This window comes from Leucoraja erinacea, chromosome 18, assembly GCF_028641065.1.
Source record: "Leucoraja erinacea ecotype New England chromosome 18, Leri_hhj_1, whole genome shotgun sequence".
In the NCBI taxonomy this organism is placed as follows: Eukaryota; Metazoa; Chordata; class Chondrichthyes; order Rajiformes; family Rajidae; genus Leucoraja; species Leucoraja erinaceus.
Window position 1 is genome coordinate 30,292,686 of NC_073394.1, and position 22,237 is coordinate 30,314,922.

Below are 22,237 nucleotides of genomic sequence, written 5' to 3' on the forward strand. Positions count from 1 at the left end.
TGGCAAAACTGGAACTGTTTCAAAGGGAGCCTTGAATATTTTGTTGGAGATGAGCAGCATTGCTCATCTGAAAGGAGTGAATTACTTGCGGCTTAGAGATACAGTGTGGAAACAGGCCTTTCGGCCCACTGAGTCCACGGCGACCATCAATGTCCCCGTACATAAGTTCTAATTCCTACACACTAGCAGCAATTTACAGAAGCCAATTAACCTACAAACGTGCAAGTCTCCAGAATGCGGGAGGTAACCGGAGCACCCGCAGAAAGTCCACACGGTCACATGGAGAACGTGCAAACTCCACACAAACAACACCCATAATCAGGATCGGACCCGGGTCTCTGGCGCTGTGAGGCAACAGCTCTGTTGCACCACTGTAGTGAAGTTAATATTCTGGACCAATAATGTTTGTAACCAATAAATAGCAGGGCACACTAACTTTAGCAAAGAGACAGATTTGGTTAGTTATTAAACAGCCATATGATAAAACTCAATATTACATATGAAAATGTAAGACATTACACAGTTACTAAGAATCTAAACATTGCTATGGCTAACTTTAACATAAGGAGCTAAAAGATTCGAAATAGATCAAAGCTGTCATCAAATAAAATTGTAGATGATAAACTATACAAAATGTATTTAATTTTAAGAAATACGTGTACAAAAAAACCCCATATATTCTCATAAAGTGCAGGGACAATGTAGCAAATAGTGCATCGTGAACTAAAGAAATGAGAGATACCAAAACACTAACATTCACAAACAACGCGATCTCTTGTGTATGTCCAAGGGTTTGGGAGTGATATAAAGATCAACGAAGGAAGACAAAAAAATAAAGCAGTGAAACAGAATATAGAAAGTCTTTTGTGAGAGCTCTAAAAATCAATACGGAAAGTTTGAGAAAAGAATGGATATTCAAAGATAATGTGTGCTCTTTAAAAGACAAATTAGATAATATCACCAATAAATACAATACATGGAAACAAAAGAGACGGAATAATTACACTGTCTCATTCTTAGTAATGGAGGTAGAAGATGACAAATCGGATATTCTCAGGGAAATAATAATAAGGAATGATGTTCAATATCGTTAACATAACCAAGGAAACAGCAATATTTAAAGAAATTAAAGCACTAAACATTTACTTATCTCGAAGATAAACTATTTCCCAGCTGATTTCAAAGGGATGACGCAAGGAAATTGCAGATACCTAATCCACTGAAGCTTCTTAATTCAGGATTTTTGTCTTTAGATTAGGAAATAGCACATAATTTAGAACATAGAATATAGAAAATACGGCACAGGAAAAGGCCCGTTGGCCCACGATAGTTATGCTGAATATATTGCCAAGTTAAACTAATCTCCTCAGCCTGCATGTGATCTGTATTCCTCCAATCCCTGCACATCCATGTACCTATCTAAAAACCACTATCGTATTTGCCTCCTCCACCGCTCCAAGCACTCAGCAATCTCCGTATAAAAAAAACTTGCCCTGCACTTTTCTTTTAAACTCTTCCCTCTGCCCTTCGATATTTGACATTTAAAACCCTCGCCCTCGCCAAAGCTTCCACATTCTTCCTGTAATGCAGTGACTGCAAACAATACACAAAATGAGGCATAACTAACGTTTTATAAAGCAGCAACATACTTTTTTTACACTTATACGCAATGTCCTGACCAATGAAGGCAAGCGTATCATACTTCTCCTTTATCACTCTATCTACTTGTGTTGCCACTTTCAGGTAGCTGTGAACTGGGATCCCAAGATCCCTTTGCAGATCAATGCTAGTAAGCATCTAACCATCGACTGCACACTTTCCTTTAACATTCGAACTGCCAAAGTGCAACACCTCACTCATGCTTAGATTAAATTCCATCTGCCATTTCCCCGCATTAGATAACAGATCGATATCTTGCTGCACCCTTTGACAGCTTTCCTCACTTTCTGCAACTCTCTGCAAAAGATATATATATATATATATATATATATCACAAATAATCAAGGTCCCAGCATAGATCCCTGCGGTCAAAGATCTCCAGCCAGAACACCCTTCAAAAACTCCCTCTCATCTATGGGTAAGCCAGTTCTCAAACCAAACTACCAGTCACCGTGAATCCCATGCATCTTAAGTTTCTGGATCGCCATTCAATAGGAGACTTACTTAAAATATACATAGACAACATCCACTGCACCACCCTCAGTCAATCATCTTCATCAGCTCCTCAAATAACCTAATCAAGTGAAATTCTGCAGACAAAGCCATGTTGACTATTTCTAGTTATCCAATTCTCTTCTAAATGTGAATAAATCTTATCCCGAGGAATCCTCTCCAATAGCTTCCCTCCCATTGATATGAGGCTCAATCGCCTAAAATTCCTCTGTTATTTCTGTTCTTCTTCAACATTTGAACAACATTAGCTATTCTCCAGCCCTCTGGGGTGTTGCCTGTGGCTTGGGAGAATACAAGGGTTTTCATCAAGACCCCTGCAATCCTCTTGATAGCCTCCCTCAATAACCTGGGATTGAGCACTGGGGATTTATTCACCTTAATGTTTTTCCAATACCACCTCCTTCTTGCTATCAAACTGCCCTTACATATTAGAATACTCCACACCATTCTCTCTATCCTTGGTGAATACAGGTACAAAGTAATCATATAGTACCTTGCCTATACCCTCCACCTCCAAGCATAAACCCCCCCCCCCCCCCCTCTATTCTTGCTGCTATCTTCTACTCTAATTCCCCACTTGAATTATTTTCTGCCTGCAATATATATCTCAAATATCCTGTCTGATTTCATCTTCCTTACATACACTTTCTTTTGCTTTTTCATCACATTTACAGCCTCTATGGTCATCTAAGATTCCCTTGCGTTGCAATCCTCATCCCTCCTCCTTAGTGGAACATATCAGTCCAGAACCTTGATCAGCTGGTCTTTAAATGACTCTCACCTATCAGACATTGTCTTAATAACAACTGCTCCCAATTTACTCTCCCTAGCTTCTGTCTAATAATGTCGTTATCTGCTTTATCCCAATGTCGTACCTTCCCCCAAGATCACCTTATTGTCACTCCAAACCTATGGAGTTGCGATCATTATTCTCAGAATCCTCTTCCAATGAAGCACCATTCTTGATCAGTACAGGTGCCAGGGTGATGGGGTGAAGGCAGTAGAATGGGGTTGAGAGCAAAAGATATACCAGCCATGACTAAATGGAGGAGTAGACTTGATGGGCCCAATGGCCTAATTCTGCTTCTACAACTGATGGACGTAGGAAATTATGAACCAGCAACCTGGCCAGGCTCGTCTCCTAATAGAAAGTCCTGTATGGGCCCCTCCTCGAGTTAGATTATCCACATATTATTTTCAAAAACCCTCTTGGATACACCTAATAAAATGTGCCCTGTTTAAGCCTTTTGCAGCAGCAACAACATTAATTAAGGAAGCTGAGTGAGTGAAATCAAAGTGGATGGAGCACCTGTTGTGGTTGAGTTACTGGCATCTATAATTAAGGATAAAATGACAGAACACCTGGAAATATGAGCAGATCTGAGAGAATTATCTCAGGTTGGGAAAAAGCGAATAAAATCTTTAAAAAATGATTTTTGTTTTGAAGAAGTGCACAGGGGGGATATCTTCAGATGTAGTGGATTTGAATTTCCAGTTGTTCAATTAGAAGTGAAGTTTTTTTGATCGAAAGATTGATTGAAGGATGCAACATGGAAACAGGCCCTTCGGCCAACTGAGTCCACACCGTCCATCGATCACCCGTTCACACTATTTCTATGTTATCCCACTTTCGCATCCATTCCCTGCACACCAAGGGCAAATTACAGAGTCCAATTAATCTACAAACATGCCTGCCTGCCTGCCTGGGACATGGGATGTGGGAGGAAACTGGAGCACCCGGAGGAAACCCACACGTTCACAGGGAGAATGTGCAAACTCCATACAGACAGCACCCGAGATCAGTATCAAACCCGGGTTTCTGGTGCTTAGAGGCAGCAGCTCTACCAGCCATGTCACTGCATTCTTAAATGGAAACCACATCTGTAGGAAGGAGCTGCAGATGCTGGTTTACGCCGAATGTAGACACAAAATGCTGGAGTAACTCAGCGGGACAGGCAGCATGTCTGAAGAAGAGTCTCAACCCGAAACGTGTCTGAAGAAGGGTCTTGACCCGAAACGTCACCCATTCCTTCTATCCAGAGATGCTGCCTGCCCTGCATAATTACTTCACATCTGTATTGACTCTAGAACAACTGCCATTGAAAAGCAGCAGGCAATAGATATCACGGTGGGCTTAAAATTAGATAAATCTCCAGAGCCTGATGAGAGAAAAGGGAAGAGTCGGCTGTAGCCCCTGGTGGAGATTTCAAAATCTATGCCGGCCACAGGTGAGGTGGCTGATGACTGGAGCACAACAAATGTGGTAACTTTATTCAAGATGGATAGCAGGATGTGAATCTAACATCCGTGAAAGGGAAGTTATAGGGAAAGAAATATAAGCAACAGGATTCATCTATATTATAACAGCAGAAATAGTTCCATCATAGTTAGCAAGGATGATCCTGTCTGACCAAATTGATTGCATCTTTCAAAGAAGTAACAATTGTGATTGAAGTAGTCTACATGAAGCTCAGCATGGTCTTTATCAAGGTCGCACATGGGCGACTCATCCAAAAGGTTGTAGTCTGAGATCCAGAGATTCAAAATGGAAGTGAACAGGGAAAAGATGATGATGTTGAAATGGTTATTGTTATGTTTGGAAGCCAGTGACCAGTAATGTACTACAGTGCTTGGTGCTGGGAATCTTACTGTTGATTGTGTACATTAATGATTTGGTTGTGAATATAAGAAGTAAGATTAGCAAGTTTGCAGATAACATGAAAACTAATGGTGTTCTTTATGATGTGGAGGGCAGTCTTAGGCTACAGGATGGTATTGATCGGTTGGGAAGGGAGAGGTTGAGCAGGCTATGACTTTATTCCCTGGAGCACAGGAGGATGAGGGGTGGTCTTATAGAGATGTAATAGATCACGAGGGAAACAGATAGGGTAAATGAACAATTTTTTACCCAGAGTAGGGGAGACAAGAATCCGAGGACCTAGTTTAAGATGAGAGGGAAAGTAGTTAATATGGACCTGAGGGGCAACTTTTTTAACTCAGAGGGGTACATAAACAAGCTGCCAGAGGAGGTAATTGGGGCCAGTACTATAACAGCATTTAAAATATACTTGGACAGGCACATGGATAGGAACGGTTTAGATGGATATGGGCTAAATGTAGGTAGATGAGATGCTTGTATGGGGCATTGTGGTCAGCATGGACAAACTGGGCTGAAGGACCTGTATGCAGTATGACTAATTCTAAAAAAATTAAAATGTGAAATTCATTTAGGCTGGACTAAATAGGCTAGGATTAATGGATAGTTCAAGGGAGTACTGAGGAACATGTCTAATAATCTCGGATGGTGGCAGCAGAGATAGTATAGGTAATAATGGCTTACGGGATACTTCATTTCATTGTTGGGATGTAGAATATTAAAACAGAGAGGTATATGCTAGGTCCACACATAGAGTACTGTGTGCCTTTCTGGGATTGCATGGGAGAGGGTACAGAGCAGATTCGCCAGGATGTTGGATGGGATGGAATATTTAATTTATGAGGAAAAGCTCAATAAGATGGATTTGTTTTTCTTGGATCTCAGGAGGCCGAGGGGGACATGCTTGCAACACACAAGATCATGAACATGATACATTGTTCTGATATTAATGGGCCTGTCCCACTTAGGCTATTTTTTAGGCGACTACAGGCGACTAGGCTGTTGCCACGTGGTCACCGGGGTGTCGCCTGTATGGTCGTGAATAGTCTCCTCAGTCGCCCAAAGAGTCGTAGCGTCTTTCTGGTCTCCGCTGGATTTTCAATGTGTTCAAAAAATGCTGGCGACAGTGGGTTGACGCCAGGTGACGTAGGTTGTCGCCGGTGCTGACTTTGGTGAATTCCATTGGCAACTACCTACGTCAACCAGTGACAGAATTGTCTTCAGGTGTCGCCGACAGGGTCGTTGCTTGTTGTAGCTTGTCGCGGGTGGACATAGGATGATTTTGGTTATCATAGGTTGTCGCCTGTGTGGTCGTAGGTTGTCGTAGGTGAACGTCCTGGATCGCTGGTTGTTGGTAGCTTGCCGTAGCTTGACGTCGACTAGGTGGTAGGTTGTTGTAGTTTGTCAGAGACATTGTCGTAGGGGGGTCCAGTTGCCTGTTTTTCGGCGACCTGTTACGCCAATGACAGTCGCCGGCAGTCGCCTAAGTGGGACAGGCCATTAAGCATTTTATTCCCCAAAGCAGAACCGTCAAAAACTAAAGAACATGGGTTTCAGGTAAACTATTAAGAGGGGATCCAAAATGGATTTATTTTACCCGGAGTGTGATTGGAATTTGGACGCAATTCCCAAGGGCATAGTGCAGACTCTCATAATACAGCACCTCCCCTAGTTACAGGTGACCTGACCTATGGAAATCCAACTTTACACAAACTCTCCCACACATTTCTAAAGCATTTTTCAAGACAATAAAATGTTTTACGGTGTTCATTAATACTTGCATTCCGTATATATTGCATTAGTTTCATTATGGCTAGTGTTAGGTTGAATATGTGATGAAATGTCAGAATTATCAAGTGCAAGTAGAGTGATACGTTACATATTGCTATAGAAAACAGATGTTTCAGTCCTACAGAAACATCGGCTTATGGACGGCTCTCAGGAAGGGAATCATTACATGACACATGGACTGTCTGTATTTAAGATGTATCTGGATGTGCAACTGACAACAGAAGCCAATAACATAGAAGACAATAAGATAAATGTGGAGGTTGATTAAAGATACAAACAAACTATATGGCTGGCATGGATGCAATGGGCCGAAGGGCCTGTTTCTGTTCTGTATAATTTTAACTCTATAAGTAAGCATATATCTTAAATAAAGTTCAATATCATGGAGTAGTCAACAAATTATTGACTTAGTAAAGATATTGATCACCGAGTTTAAGACCAAAAGTGGGGGATATGAAATTTCTACTTCACTACAGGCACGTGACTGGCTGGCTGTGCTCCACAAAGATCTGTACAATGGCCTGAACTATTCACAGCAATTCATAACAACCTAGATAGCACAAGAGGTCATACATCAGTGTCAATGACACAAAGACTTGTCGCTGCGTAGTGGAGAAGGCAACATAGAATTACCAAGGGGCAAGTGGGCAAAATCATATCCAATGGAGTTCACTGCAAGTATGGGGGAAGTCATCATCTTGAAGCTATGAGGAATAGATCCAGGTATCTTTGACTCGTGAAAATGTTAACGCATTGGGGCTCCAAGGAATGGTCGTGATACAAAGGAACAAAATAAACATAAAACCTGATGAAATGTTAGCATATTTAAAGGACCAGAAAATAAACGGGAGAGCATTTTTTTACAAAGCCGTAAACTACGTCTGGTTTATAATGTGTTATTCCCGCCACTGCATTGTAAGAAGGATATGTTGACCTTGGAAAGAGTGCAAAGGAGATTCAACAAATCATTACCCATGCACCAAGTGATATATTATGAAGAGATTACATAAACCAGGCTTGTATTCTCTGGAATGTGAAAGGTCAAAGGGTGATTTAATTGAGATATGGTTTTAGGATTTTGACATAATTGAGAGAGTGGACAGAGACAAATATTTTCCATTGAAAGGAAAAGTCAAGAGCAAGCTATTTATACTGCTCTGGTTTTTATATTAAAGCAGTACCATGCCATGTAGGAGATATAGAATAAAGAACGCTAGACATTACAATACAGGAACAGGCCCTTCAGCCCAAAATATCTGTGCAGAACATGATGTGAAGGATAAACTAATCTCATCTGCTTGCAAATGATCAATATCCATCCATTTCCTGTATAACCATGTACAGGGTACTTAGCTAAAAGTCTCTTAAAGTACCATTGCACCATGTTAATTGTACATTGTTAATTGTACCATTCCTGGCAGCACATTCCAGACACCCATCAACCTCTGGGTAAATTACTTGTCCCGCAGCTCCTTTAAACTTTCCCCCATTCACCCTAAAGCTATGGTCTGGAATCTTTGACATTTCTGCTATGGAATTCTACTATGGACATTCCTGTCAATGCCTTTCATAATGTTCTATACTTCTAACAAGTCTTCCATCAAACTCCTGCATTCCAGAAAAAACAGTTTAAGTTGGCCCAACCTCTCCTTATAGACAATACCCTTATTTATTCATTCAAAAGACCGAGGACATTCTGAGGGTTTTTTTCTACGACAAGGGATGTAATTGATGCTATGACTTAAATAACTTAACTTCTAATCTTAAGTTAGCCAAGGATATTAAAAGATGGCATCAAGGTGGACTGGGGTTCAGGACTATGGGTGTCGGGGTTATGGAGAGAAGGCAGGAGAATGCGGTTAGGAGGGAGAGTTAGATCAACCATGATTGAATGGGAGAGTAGACTGGATGGGCCAAATGGTCTAATTCTGCTCCTATGCCTTATGACCTTATGAATGAGAACTTTGGTATAAAAATCCGTGGAGATGGCATTAAATGACAGACCAATCCCAAGGCCTTGAATGGATTGTTTCTGTTCCTCTGCCCTTCCTAGTTCTTTCCTTCCATTAACATGCCTCAATGTCTCTCATGTCCTTACAGTAACTAACAAAAACACACCTCACTACCATCGCTGGGCCGTGACGATAGAATTTCCCATCAATTGACCTTTAAACAATGAATGAAAGGCATGAAACAAAACACTGGCAAGGGAGCAAGTGTCTAATCATTACTTCTCGGTGTGTTTCAGATTCTGTGCACAACTCGTCTGGAGAAACTTTGCTGCTCAAGATGGAGAATGTCACTTTGGGAGCCGACGTAAATGCGAACTTAAGCGTACAGGGGAGTCCTTACAAGACTGTTGAGATTGTCTTTATATCTGTGGTAACCGGCTCTCTCAGTCTGGTCACGGTCGTGGGCAACATCTTGGTCATGTTATCCATCAAAGTTAACCGGCAACTGCAGACTGTGAATAACTACTTCTTATTTAGCTTGGCCTGCGCTGACTTGATCATTGCAATCTTTTCTATGAACCTGTATACCATCTACATCATTAAAGGCTTCTGGCCGCTGGGCGCTGTGGTCTGCGACCTGTGGCTTGCTGTGGATTATGTTGCAAGCAATGCCTCGGTCATGAACTTGCTCATTATCAGCTTCGACAGATACTTCTGCGTTACTAAGCCATTGACATATCCAGCTCGCAGGACCAACAAAATGGCTGGGTTGATGATAGCGGCGGCTTGGATCCTATCCTTCGTCTTGTGGGCTCCTGCTATCCTCTTCTGGAAGTTTGTGGTTGGGGAACGCACGGTGAAAGAGGGCCAGTGTTACATTCAGTTCCTCTCCAACCCCGTGGTGACATTTGGCACGGCCATAGCAGCCTTCTACCTGCCCGTGGTCATCATGACTGTCCTGTACATCCAGGTGTCGGTGGCCAGCAGGAGCAGGATAAGAAGCCACCAGGCTGAGAGCAAGGTGGAGAAGACCTCCCGATCTTCCAACTTGCTCAAGAGTTACTTCAGCAGGCAGCAGAATAACAACAACGCGGCCAAGGCTTCCCTCCGCGACACTGTGAAGAATGGCCAGTTGGAGGACAAGGCCTCAGCCAACCCCGGCTCGGCCAGCCACCAGGAGAAGACTTCCAATGAGTCCAGCTCCGCCAGCACCGTCCAGTCCATTCCCAAAGCAGACGTGGTCCAGAACGCACAGCCTCCTGCTCTCAATAAGATGCAAAGCTCCAAGTGGTCACGGATCAAGATAGTCACCAAGCAGAGTGGCAACGAGTGCGTGACCGCCATCGAGATCATGCCCGGCAACGCCACCCACAACACGGTGGAGAGCAAGCCCGGCAACGTGGCCAGGAAATTCGCCAACATTGCCAGGAGCCAAGTCCGAAAGCGGCGCCAAGTGGCTGCCAGGGAGAAGAAGGTCACCCGGACCATCTTTGCCATCCTTCTGGCGTTCATCTTGACCTGGACCCCTTACAATGTCATGGTCCTCATCAGCACTTTCTGCGAGCTATGCGTGCCTGAGACCGTCTGGGTCATTGGCTACTGGTTGTGTTACATCAACAGCACCGTCAACCCAGCCTGCTACGCCCTCTGCAACATTACCTTCAAGAAGACTTTCAAACAGTTGCTGCTATGCAAATACAAGAATATCAATGCAAGATAAAATGAGACCGTGTGTGTATGCCATGGCTTTAAAACTGGACGTGTTGTAAAAAGCGGATTCCCAAGGCTTTGTGCTTGTTCTTGTGCTTTCATTCAAAATACAAACTTCCAACCTCACTCCCCTTCAAGCGAAGCATGTACATGCCATATAAGCAAAGACATGACTGTGTGTAAAAAAGAATTATAATTCGTCCCAGTGTGGTGCGGGTGGTGGGAAGAGGCAAGACCAAGTTGGAGATCCGAACGTGTCGAGCCACCGAGACCTCCCGAGCCGAGAAGCCTGTACATTATTATCACCAATAAAACAAAAGCTTATCTGTATGATATCTAAGCAACTGAGTAAATGCTGTGGTTGAAATTTGAAAGATGAGGTCGAAGATCCCAAAGAAGGTTTTTGACCTTCACCCGAGTATCCAGGTTGAATTAAAGTTTACCTCGCACTCCCAGTCACCCCAGCGTGTGGTACACAAAAATGTTGGAGAAACTCAGCGGGTGCAGCAGCATCTATGGAGCGAAGGAAATAGGCAACGTTTCGGGCCGAAACGTTGCCTATTTCCTTCGCTCCATAGATGCTGCCGCACCCGCTGAATTTCTCCAGCATTTTTGTGTACCTTCGATTTTCCAGCATCCGCAGTTCCTTCTTAAACACCCCAGCGTGTGACTGCATCTCCACCCCTTTCCGCTGAGACTGTTCCCTCCGCAACTCCCTGGTTCACTCATCCCTTCCCACACAAACTACCCCCTCCCCAGGCTCTTTTCCCTGCCACTGTAGGAGATGGAACATCTGTCCCTGTACCTCTTCCCTCAACTCCATCCAGGGACCCCCCCCGACTGTCCTTTCAGGTGAGGCAGAGGTTCACTTGCACGTGCTCCAACCTCATCTACTGTCTCTGTTGTTCTCAGTGCGAACTCCTATATAATCAGCGAGACCAAGCGCAGACTGGGCGATCATTCCGCTGAACACCTACGCTCAGTCTGCCGTGGTTTACAAGATTTCCCAGTTGCCAGTCCTAGGCCTCCTCCACTGTCAGAGTGAGGCCACACACACATTGGAGGAAGAGCACCTCATATGTCACTTACACCCCAGCAGTATGAATATTGATTTCTCCAATTTCAAGTAACCCTTGGTTTCCCTCTCTCTCTCCGTCCCTCTCCCACTCTAAGTATCCTGTTAGTTTCGCTGCTCGTATCCCTTTGTTATCACCTCTTCCACAGCCTAAAGGGGACCATTGTGGGCTCCACTATTCCTTGGCGATTGGTGCCAGCTCTGATTTGCTCTGTACCATTTCATACCTCTATTTTCCCTCGCCCCTGACTCTCCGTCTGACAAAGTCGCAACATGAAATATCACCTGTTCCTTTTCTCCAGAGATGCTGCCTGACCCACCCGAATAGGCCACATTTTGTGTCTACCTTCAGTGTAAACCAGCATCTGCAGTTTCCTCCTACAAACCAGTGTGTAACGTGATCTTTACAAATCAAAGCATCCCGAGTGAAAAGTGAACAAAACAGTGGCGCTCACTGCCAGATTCACCTGGGTGACCTGACCCACTGTCATAATCAACCATAATTTATTCCCAAATTGAACCGTTTTATCAATGAAACTGTAGAGGTTGGACCATATATTACAGTGTATTTATTGTAATCTTCACATTCATGCTATAACTGATGTAAGTTTCAGCGTTTAATATTATTTACATAAATATCTGAAACATTCATCCTTGCTGCAGCGTGTGTTTGTGGCTGTGGGACAACGGGACTATTTATCCCAATCTGCGCTTTCATTTTCCGCAATGCTGCCATATTGAGGAAGGTGGCGAGGATTTGGCTGCCTCGGTCCTCAGATGTTGACACGCTCAGACTCCAAGAAAGCCTGAGCAGCAGTAACCAAAGGCGCCCCCCAGAATGGGATGGTTTAGGGAGAAGACGGATTATCCTGGATGCAGTGAAAGGTGATTGGAAATTAATTACGTCCCAAACTACTCAATGGCTATCATCTCCACTTGTTTTGTTTTCTTGCAGCGTGCAAGCACTTTGCCCAACCAGTACTCAGCTGTTTTCTAAATCAATGGAATTACCTGATAGTACAAGGCACTGACGAGAAAAAGCACAATTTTGAATGAACGGTCTCTTGCTTTGAAGCCAACTTGACCACCATCGCTGGTGAATAATTGCCATTCCTATTGAGCCCTTCACGTAAAAAGGAAATGTGCACCAATGACATTATAGAGCAAAACAACCTGCCCCAAGACGATTTTAGCAGGTGAGGTTTCACTCAAAGTATGATTCACGCAGATAGTCCGGGGTAAGATTAGAAAGCAGCAAAGGTTTGCGGCAAGTATGACAAACCTGCCACCAAAAATAGAGTGGTCACCGCCAGATTGCAGGTTACAGTGCAAAGCTATGAAAGGATTTAAATACATTAAGATGCTCCAGTTCTGCATTGCTGGGGAACCAGGAGCCAAAGAGAATTGATGAATTCAGAATAACTGGATTTACATGATATAGGACTAGAATACTCCAGTCGTGATGTTATTGATTAAATAATAGAGGGGAGGAACAGCCTACTTCTGATTTTGGACGAACTAAAGTTTGCAGAAAATGTATGGTGATCAGTTGTTCAGCATTCGAATAGTGTAGAGGCGAAGTGGTGAGTGTGTGGAATGAGCTGCCAGAGGAGGGAGTTGAGGCATGTACGTATTATAACAACCTGTAAAATACTTTTGGACAGGTAGATGCATAGGAATGGTAGAGGTATATGTGCAAAATAGCAGGCAGGTGGGACAAGTGTAGATGGAGCATCTTGGACAGCATGGGCAAGTTGGACCGAAGGGCCTGCTTCCATACGATTTGACTATGATGTGGACGAAGGCTGTTGTGGAAAAAAGGTGTCAGAAACTTAGTTTGGGCCAAATGGAATGTCAAAGAAGCAAGCAAACTGGCTCATGCTGAATGGATACAAGGGAGGAATCGAATTATTGGCACTTTAGAGTAGAGGTAGAAAGACACATTTTTTATCCTTCTGGAGTGAAGTAGAACTCATTCAAGGTTGGGTATCAGACCACACAGATTTGGAAATTAGTCAGAAGCATACAGCAAATATGGTTCTTCAGCCTGTTGAGTCCACACTGACCATCAACTACCCATTTACACTAATGATACATTAATACTACTTCATATTCTGCCCACATTCTCATCAACTGCCCTCCGATTCTACCACTGTCCTACACCGCAGGGGCAGTTTACAATCAAAAATTAATGTGCTAACTCACATGTTCGGTTTGGGGGAGGAAACCAAATCATCTGGAGCAAACGCACGCAGTCACAGGGAGAACATGCAAACTCCACACAAATTGCACCCAAGATATGGACTGAACCCGAGCCATTGGTGCTGTCAGGCAGCAGTTCTACTGGCTGTTACAGTGCAGTTGCAGGTGAATATGTTGAACATAGACAGGAAGCTTGCTGATGATGTTTTAAAAGGGAAGAAATGAAGAGGGAGCCAAGGACAGATTCATGGGACCCAACAGAAATGTGAAACACTCCCACACAGACATAGAAGGTCGGCGTTGGGGGGTGGGGGGGGGGGGGAGGGGGGGGGGGGGGGGGGGGGGGGGGGGGGGGGGGGCGGGGCGGGGGGGGGGGGGGGGGGGGGGGGGGGGGGGGGGGGGGGGGGGGGAAAGGCGGGGGCGGGGGGGAGTGGAGACAACTTTAAATGACAAATTTTAAGAAGCCAGAGATACACGGCTGTGAAGCTCGGCGGACATTTAACATTACCGGTCGGTTCCTTGGTTCTGAAAACTACTGCTTACCTTTTTTTCCTCCCCAATGAGCCAATGAAATTCACCAGTCAGCACCAGCTCCAACCTACGAGAACCTCCGACCTCCTGGCAACCCACTAGAACCTCCTTGCGACCCACCTACGGCTCGAGAATTTGCGCTACTCTCCATGGCGATTTCATTCTAGTCGCCATTCAACGTTGAAAAATTCTCGGCGACCATAATGAGGCCACGACTAGTTCCCAAAATGTGGGAACTCCTCACAAGCATGAAGGCAACTCCCCGGCAACCACCCACAAACATGTGGCGACTGCAAAGTTTCCTGCAGTCGCTTAAAAAGTCGTCTAAGTGGGACAGGCCCATTAGAGATGGCTTGCTTTAGCTTGCGTCGTTAGATTCAAACACAGTGAATCAGTATTGGAGGTGAATGGTATGGGTTAAAATGGAATGTATTTGAGGAATGTCTTTGCTAAGTCAGCATGTCACAGAGAACGGGACAAAGAGGCAGGAAACTTCATGCACAAGACGAGCTGTGAGATGGGGTAAGATTACCAAGTGGAAAGCCAAAGAGTTGCAGGCTGAGGCCAGGGAGTGGTTTGGTGCAGCAAGGACAGGTGGTCTCTATGGCAACAAAATCCACAAGGTCCTCATGTTAGTGACAAGGACCTAGAAGTAAAGGAAGAAAGGTGGAAAGAAGAGGTAACAGTAGAGAAAAGAAACTGAGATTATTATTGCACTCTGTTAAACCAAGAGCACCATAATGTTTAATAAAACACTGCCCAATGCCACTCCGGACAGTGCTGACATGGATCTGGGAGAAGCAGCAATCAAAGAGAAGCAGGGAGAAGAGCTTAGTGGCTGAAATCTATGGGAAAGGTGAGTCAGAGGGGAAAAACAGTTTAAAACTGAGGAATTTGATTTGTAAATTGGCAAATTATGCAATTTATCAGCCAATATAAGCAAGGCTGCTCTGGGGGTGCCGCCTTGTGAGTAAAGTGTGAGTCCTTGGCTCGAGAGTCTTCGGTGAGGAGGCTGAACAGAGGAGACTACACAAAAAGCTGGAGAGGACGGGATGCGGTGAACACATGAAGGGTAAGATGAGACAGTGTGATGCTTGCAGAATGTGGGAGCCAGGGACACGGACGGAGCCTCTGGCTGCTACAACTGTGGCAAGTGCGTCCAGGTTCAGCTCCTAAAGGACCGTGTTGGGGAACTGGAGAAGCAACTGGATGACCTCAGGGCCATCCGGGAAAACAAAAGTTTCCTGGACAGGACCTACAGTGAGGTTGTCACGACGAGGATACGGGAAGAATGAAGGTGTGTGACTGAGAGAAAGGGTGGAGTGCAGGAGACCCAGACGGCTGTGCCTAATGAAAACAGGTAGGGGGAGTCGATGCTTCCAGACTGAGCGGCGGACACGTTGGTGGCTCCAACCCTAGAGATGGGACTCGACCGGCTAGACAGATGTCGGGCAGAACCATAGCGGTGGGTGACTCCATTGTCCAAGGAGAGGACAGGAGATTCTGTGGCGGCAGGCGAGACGCAGGGATGGTCTGTTGCCTCCCTGGTGCCAGGGTTCAGGATGTCACGAGCCAAATTCAGAACATCCTCGAGAGATAGAGAAGGTGAACAGCCGGCAGTAGTTGTGCACGTAGGCACAAACGACATCGGGAAGAAGAGGAAGGAGGTTCTCCAACGTGAGTTCAGAGAGTTGGGAAGAAGACTGAAAAGCAGGACTTCTAGGGTGATTATCTCTGGATTGCTTCCAATACCTTTTGCTAGTGAGGACAGGAACAGGGAGATGGGGGATCTGAATGTGCGGCTGAGGGGCTGGTGCAGGGAACAAGGATTTAGATTTATAGACCACTGGGATCTCTTCTGGGGTAGGGGTGACCTGTACAAAAGGGACGGGTTACACCTTAACTGGAGGGGGACCGGCGTTCTGGCAGGCAGGTTTGCTAGGGCTACACGTGTGGGTTTAAACTAAATAGTTGGGGGGGAGCGATTGACAAATTGGGAGTACAAAGATGGAGTTGAAGGGGGAGTAGCTACAGGAAAAGTTACAAAAGACTCTCGAATTAATGGGAAGGAAGGTTCGAGGAGGGATAAGAGAGTAAGGTCTGGGCCAATGTGCGCGCGGTGAGAGGAGGTGAATACTGAGGTCAAAGTGTTGTATATGAATGCGCAAAGTAAAAGAAATAAAGTGGACGAGCTTGAAGCTCAGTTAGAAATTGGCAAGTATGCTGTTGTGGGAATTACAAAGACATGGCTGCAAGAGGGCCAGGGCTGGGAACCAAATATTCAAGGGTATACCTCCTATCGAAAAGACAGACAGGTGGGCAGAGGGGTGGGGAATGGAATTCAGTCCCTTGCAGGGGGTGACATTGAAACAGGAGATGTGGAGTCAGTATGGATAGAACTAAGAAATTGTAAGGGTAAAAATACCCTAATGGGAATTATCTACAGGCCCCCAAACAGTACCCTGGATATAGGGTGCAAGTTGAATCAGGGTTAAAATTGGCATGTAGTAAAGGTAATGCTACAGTTGTTATGGGAGATTTCAACATGTAGGTGGACTTGGAAAATCAGGTTGGGACTGGACCCCAAGAAAGGGAGTTTGTGGAGTGCCTCTGTGATGGATTCTTAAAGAACCTTGTATTGGAGCCTACCAGGGATAAGGCAATTTTGGATTTAGTGTTATGTAATGAACCGGATTTGATAAAGGAACTAGGGGTTAAGGAGCCATCAGGAGGTAGTGACCATAATATGGTCAAGTTTAATCTACAATTGGAGAGGCAGAAGGGTAAATCAGAGGTATCGGTGTTACAGGTGAATAAAGGGGACTATGGAGCCATGAGGGAGGAGCTGGCCAAAGTTGACTGGAAAAATACCCTAGCAGGGGTGACAGTGGAACAAAAAAAAGATTCCAAGGAGAGTACGGGGCGACCATGGCTGACAAGGGACAACTATAAGATTATTAAGGGTTTGGACACGCTAGAGGCAGGAAACATGTTCCCGATGTTGGAGGTCCAGAACCAGGGGCCACAGTTTCAGAATAATGGGTAAGCCATTTCGAACGGAGGGGAGGAAACACCTTTTCTCACAGAGAGTTGTGAGTCTGTGGAATTCTCTGCAGCAGAGGGCGGTGGAGGTCGGTTCTCTGGATACTTTCAAGAGAGAGCTAGATAGGGTTCTTTAAGGTAGTCGGGGGATATGGGGAGACAGCAGGAACTGATTGGGAAAGATCAGCCATGATAACGTTAATAGGCTCGAAGGGCCGAATGGCCTACTCCTGCACCTAATGTCTATTGTCACTCGATATGGGTCCAACAATCCAGCTGCCCACCTATTCTGCTTAAATCTGAAATACAGAAAGTGATGGTCATGTTTCAGCAGGACAGAGCAGGATAGCAGGTAAATCACGACAAGCAAGCAGAGATCTAGAGCATTAACCCAGAGGCACAAATTAAAATCTTACCATGCCATCTACTGATGAATGTACGTAGTAGATTTGGGATTTTTAAAGAAAGCCAGGCACAGCAATGGTAAAAATGCATCCAGTCATAGAGACCTACGGCTTAAAAACAAGCTCTTCTGCCCATCATCCACATTGACCATAAACCTTCCATGTACACTGATCCTGCATTACTCCCAGTTTATTGTCCCCACATTACCTTCAGTCCTGTTCCCCTGTTTCCACCACTCACCTACACACTGGGAGCAATTTAAATCAGGCAATTAGCCTACACATCTAGAAAAAAAACTAGATCACCCAGAGGTCATAGAGTGATAGTGTAGAATCAGGCCCTTTGGCCCAACTTGCCCACACCATCCAATATGTCCACGCAACACGAGTCCCACCTTCCCGCATTTGGTCCATATCCCTCCAAACCTGTCTTATCCATGTACCTGTCTAACTGTTTCCTAAATGATGGGATGGTCCTTGCCTCAACTACATCCTCTGGCAGCTTCTTCCATACGCCCACTATCCTTTGTGTGAAAATGTTTCCCCTCAGATTCCTATTAAATCTTTTCCCCTTCTTATACCCATGTCCTCAGGTCTTCGATTCACCTACTCTGGGTAAAATGCTCTGTGGATCTTCCTGATCTATTACTCTCATGATCTTTATGCACCTCTATAAGATCACCCCTCATCCTCCTGCGCTCCATGGAATAGATTCCCAGCCTACTCAACCTCTGCCTATAGCTCAGACCCTCGAGTCTGCGCAACATCCTTGTTAACCTTCTCTGTACCATTTCCAGCTTGACAACATCATTCCTACAGCATGGTGCCCAAAACTGAACACAATACTCTAAATGCGGCCTCACCAACGTCTTATACAACTGCAGGGTCACAGTGAGAATGTGCAAACTCCACACAGACAGGACCAGAGATCAGGATTTGAACCCAGTCTTCAGCACGGAGAAGATTTCTTAAAATCGCATCTGGCTCAGCAGATGAAGGGGTCTGGCATCCTTCCAATGCAGTGCGCTTTGTGACTCCTAAGCAATGATGCATTGACCCTTAACTGCTACCTCAGTTCTGGGTAATTAGGGCTGGGCAATGAGACTGTCAGTGACACGACCATCCTGCAGTTTTTAGAAATGATGCAGGTGGAGAGATGATATACACAGGAAGTCCACATGACCACTGATCAGTGGGCAAAGAAAGATCCAATTACACATTGTCTTGATGCATGGGGCATGTAACTGTTAAGATGTTGGACAAGTAATAATTACATCCAAATCTCAAATGATGGGGAGACCCTTCATGTTCTCTTCCTTTCCCTCTTCATTCACTGCTGATCATGGAGATAGATGGTAAAATACACGTTTTAAGTTCTGTTTCCTATAGCTGTTGTGACAGCCATTAACAAATACTCCCCACGCCAGGCTCTAACCCCACCTGACAATTTGAGGGCTTTACATGGTTTCCTTTCATCCCAAGAGAGCAAGTTGTCACTAGCCTAAACCCAGGACTAGCCACGGATGGGTAAGGGTAACTAGCCCATTGCCCAAAAAAAAGCCAGGGATCTTTGTTTCAGGCTAATAAAGGAATGGCAACAGGATGTAGGATTTGCAGAAGGTTCATTACGTTTTTTTGGGGCTCCAGAAATACAAATGGTATCAATCTTTCACCAAGCATTGCGAGCATCCTGCTCTGAAAGAATTCTGTTACATTCAGCAAATAGATCAGAGCTTTGCAATCCTTCTCCTGATTCCTAGAATACAATGGAAAAAAACAAGGCCCCAGTTATAGGATCTTGGTTCTCATTCATCCATATCTTCTGCTGAATCAGTTGATGGGAACCATCTCGGTCAAGTCCATTTGGTGCAGTTTGTTATGGTGGCACTGGATTGCCACAGAACAACGTTATGCAATGTTTTAGTTTTAGAGAAACAGAATGGAAACAGACCCTCCGGCCCACTGAGTCCATGCCGACCAGTGATCACCCCGTACACTAGCATTGTCCTACACACTAGGGACAATTTACAATGTCTATCAAAGGCCTGTATGTCTTTGTAGTGTGGGAGGAAACCGGAGCACCAGGGGAAAACCCACATGGTCACAGGGAGAACAAACAAATGCCGTACAGACAGCATCCATAGTACGGAACAAACCCGGGTCTCTGATGCTGTAAGGCAGCATCTCTAATGCTGCGCCACTGTGCTGCCCTTAAACAGAAGTAACCAAGATACTCAGCACTTATTCATTACAATCCAGCAAACCTGGTTCTTCATTACTTCTCACACCTTCTTCGTTCAGTCCCCATAGAGTTATTTTTATATGGTAACATTTCACACTTTAACAATTTAGTAAGTTTAAATCTGCATAGACTTGTGGAAATGGCATCTTAAAAATCTTCTTATTGCCATTTACCCAGCAATTGTTGCATTGACACATCATGTTCTAGTCCAAGTATTGCTTGATAAGCATGTGTGTCCCTGCAGAAGCTGCTAATCGCGCCTTTGGCAATCATCCTAGCCATCCCTTCACACGTACACCAGCACAAATCTCAAGCAGGGACAATCCATCCATTGTCTCAGAGATATTTAATATCTAACTTGGCTCAATTTCACATCATCTTTGTGATTAGCCCCAACCTTGACAGCCAAACGTTAGCTGACAGCATTATTAACAACAGTTCATACCCTGATCATTCTCTCCTCTCCCACTGAGCTGAAAAGATATAAACACTTGAAAGCTTACCACCAGGTTAAATAATAGCTTCTTCCTCCATTGTGTTCAGAGTTGTGAATGTCTCATATGCGAAGTATGAATCCCTGATCTTCCAATCTACCTTGCTGCAGCCCATGCACTTTCTCCGTAGATGTAACACTACATTTTGCACACTCTTTATTTTCTGTATTGCCCTCTGTTATATGTACACCATGTACAGTACAGGGAGGCACATTTAATGCATGATCTACAAGGTGTGACATTATGGACAACTCTAGGTTCAGCAGTGACCACACCGACACACAGCATGGTGGACTTGCGTGATGTTTTATTGACAATGACAAGTAAGTCCAGGACCTCATGGGCGCACTGTCCCTTGCCATCAGTTCAGTGGACTGTTGATCTCAGGGTTGTCCCTAATAAAGTTTAGAAGGATGAGGGGAAGGGGGGGGGGGGGGATCTTATAGAAACATATAAAATTATAAAAGGACTGGACAAGCTAGATGCAGGAAAAATGCTCCCAATGTTGGGAGCGTCCAGAACCAGGGGCCACACTTAGAATAAAGGGGAGGTCCTTTAAGGCGGAGGTGAGAAAAAACTTTTTCACCCAAAGAATTGTGAATTTATGGAATTCCCTGCTACAGAGGGCAGTGGAGACCAAATCACTGGATGGATTTACGAGTTAGATAGAGCTCTGGAGGCTAGTTGAGTCAAGGGACATGGGGAGAAGGCAGGCACAGGTTATTGATAGGGGACGATCAGCCATGATCACAATGAATGGCAGTGCTGGCTCGATGGGCCGAATGGCCTCCTCCTGCACCTATTTTCTATCTTTCTATGTCCTGGCAGCTCAGTCCTGGTATCAAAGGAGGAGGCATGGTGATCTCAGGCCTCTCCCTGCAATTCACCCTTGCCTTGAGAGGAGGCACATGCAGTCCCAGGATTATCCTGGCAGCTCAGCTGTGGGGCGTACAGAAGCAGCACTGGGGATCTCTGGATATTCCTGGTGGCTCAGTCTTTGCAACTGTGTACGGACACAGCCTCATTGTCCATGGGCAGGAAGAGGCTCTGGCATATCAGGCTTGCCCCAGCCCTCAGTAGAGACACTGGCAATCCAAGGCTTCTTCCCAGTAGCCCAGACTTGACCACACAGTGGTCTCAGGATTGGCCCAGTGACCCAGCCATCCTCAAACCTGCAACAGGAAATCACAGCCAGCAGAGAAGCACCCTACTCTCTGCCCCCCCTTCTCGCTCCATCTCTGCTCCCCTCTGGCTGGACTGCCTGGGTTTTATAAGTGGTAAGGCTAATGAGCCCAAACTAATATCAGCTAATTGGTCTCAGTTGTCACCAATGATGCTGGGGATTAGCCTCTCCTGGTCAGTCAGCCAGTGATAGGGATCAGAGCAGCATCCGAGAAAAGGGGCGCTGTCATGCTGGATAGCACGCAAAATCATTTTTTTTCTTTGTATCTCAGCGTAGGTGAAAATAATAAACTAATACCAATACAAACACCAAAGCAGAAACTCTTTAATATTTCCATATTTTTGCAAATAAGCCACTTTTGCTTGTTCCAACTGATAACACTTGGCTATAGAATTCCCAGGATACACAAAGGATGGGGGGGGGGGGGGGGGGGGGGGAGGGGATAGATGCAAGTCCAGGTGGGGCTCTCTCTCAATGTCAGCAAAACTAAAGAGATGATCGTGGACTACAGGAGACAGCAGGGGAGTGGACACCTCCCCATCCACATCGGTGGTGCTGAGGTTGAAAGGGTCAGCAGCTTCAAGTTCCTCGGTGTGCACATCACTGAGGACCTCTCTTGGACACTGCACACGGACACAAGCCTGCCAGCGCCTCTTTTTCCTGAGAAGACTGAGGAAGTTTGGCATGAACGCCAGAATCCTCACAAACCTCTACAGTTGCACCATCGAGAGTCTGCTGACGGGCTGCATCACAGTCTGGTACGGGAACTGTTCTGCCCAGACG

At 45.1% G+C, this 22,237-nt stretch overlaps 1 protein-coding gene across 1 annotated transcript in view; it reads left to right on the forward strand.

Moving 5' to 3' along the window:
* The window catches only part of chrm4a (cholinergic receptor, muscarinic 4a), a 64,706-nt gene extending 53,937 nt beyond the window's left edge, over window positions 1-10,769 (forward strand). Inside the window, exon 2 of the mRNA XM_055649717.1 lies at window positions 8,868-10,769. Coding sequence (XP_055505692.1) covers window positions 8,909-10,291 — 1,383 coding nt within the window. The 5' untranslated portion in view covers window positions 8,868-8,908 and the 3' untranslated portion in view covers window positions 10,292-10,769. The remainder of the gene's footprint in view (window positions 1-8,867) is intronic.
* Window positions 10,770-22,237: the final 11,468 nt, after the last annotated feature.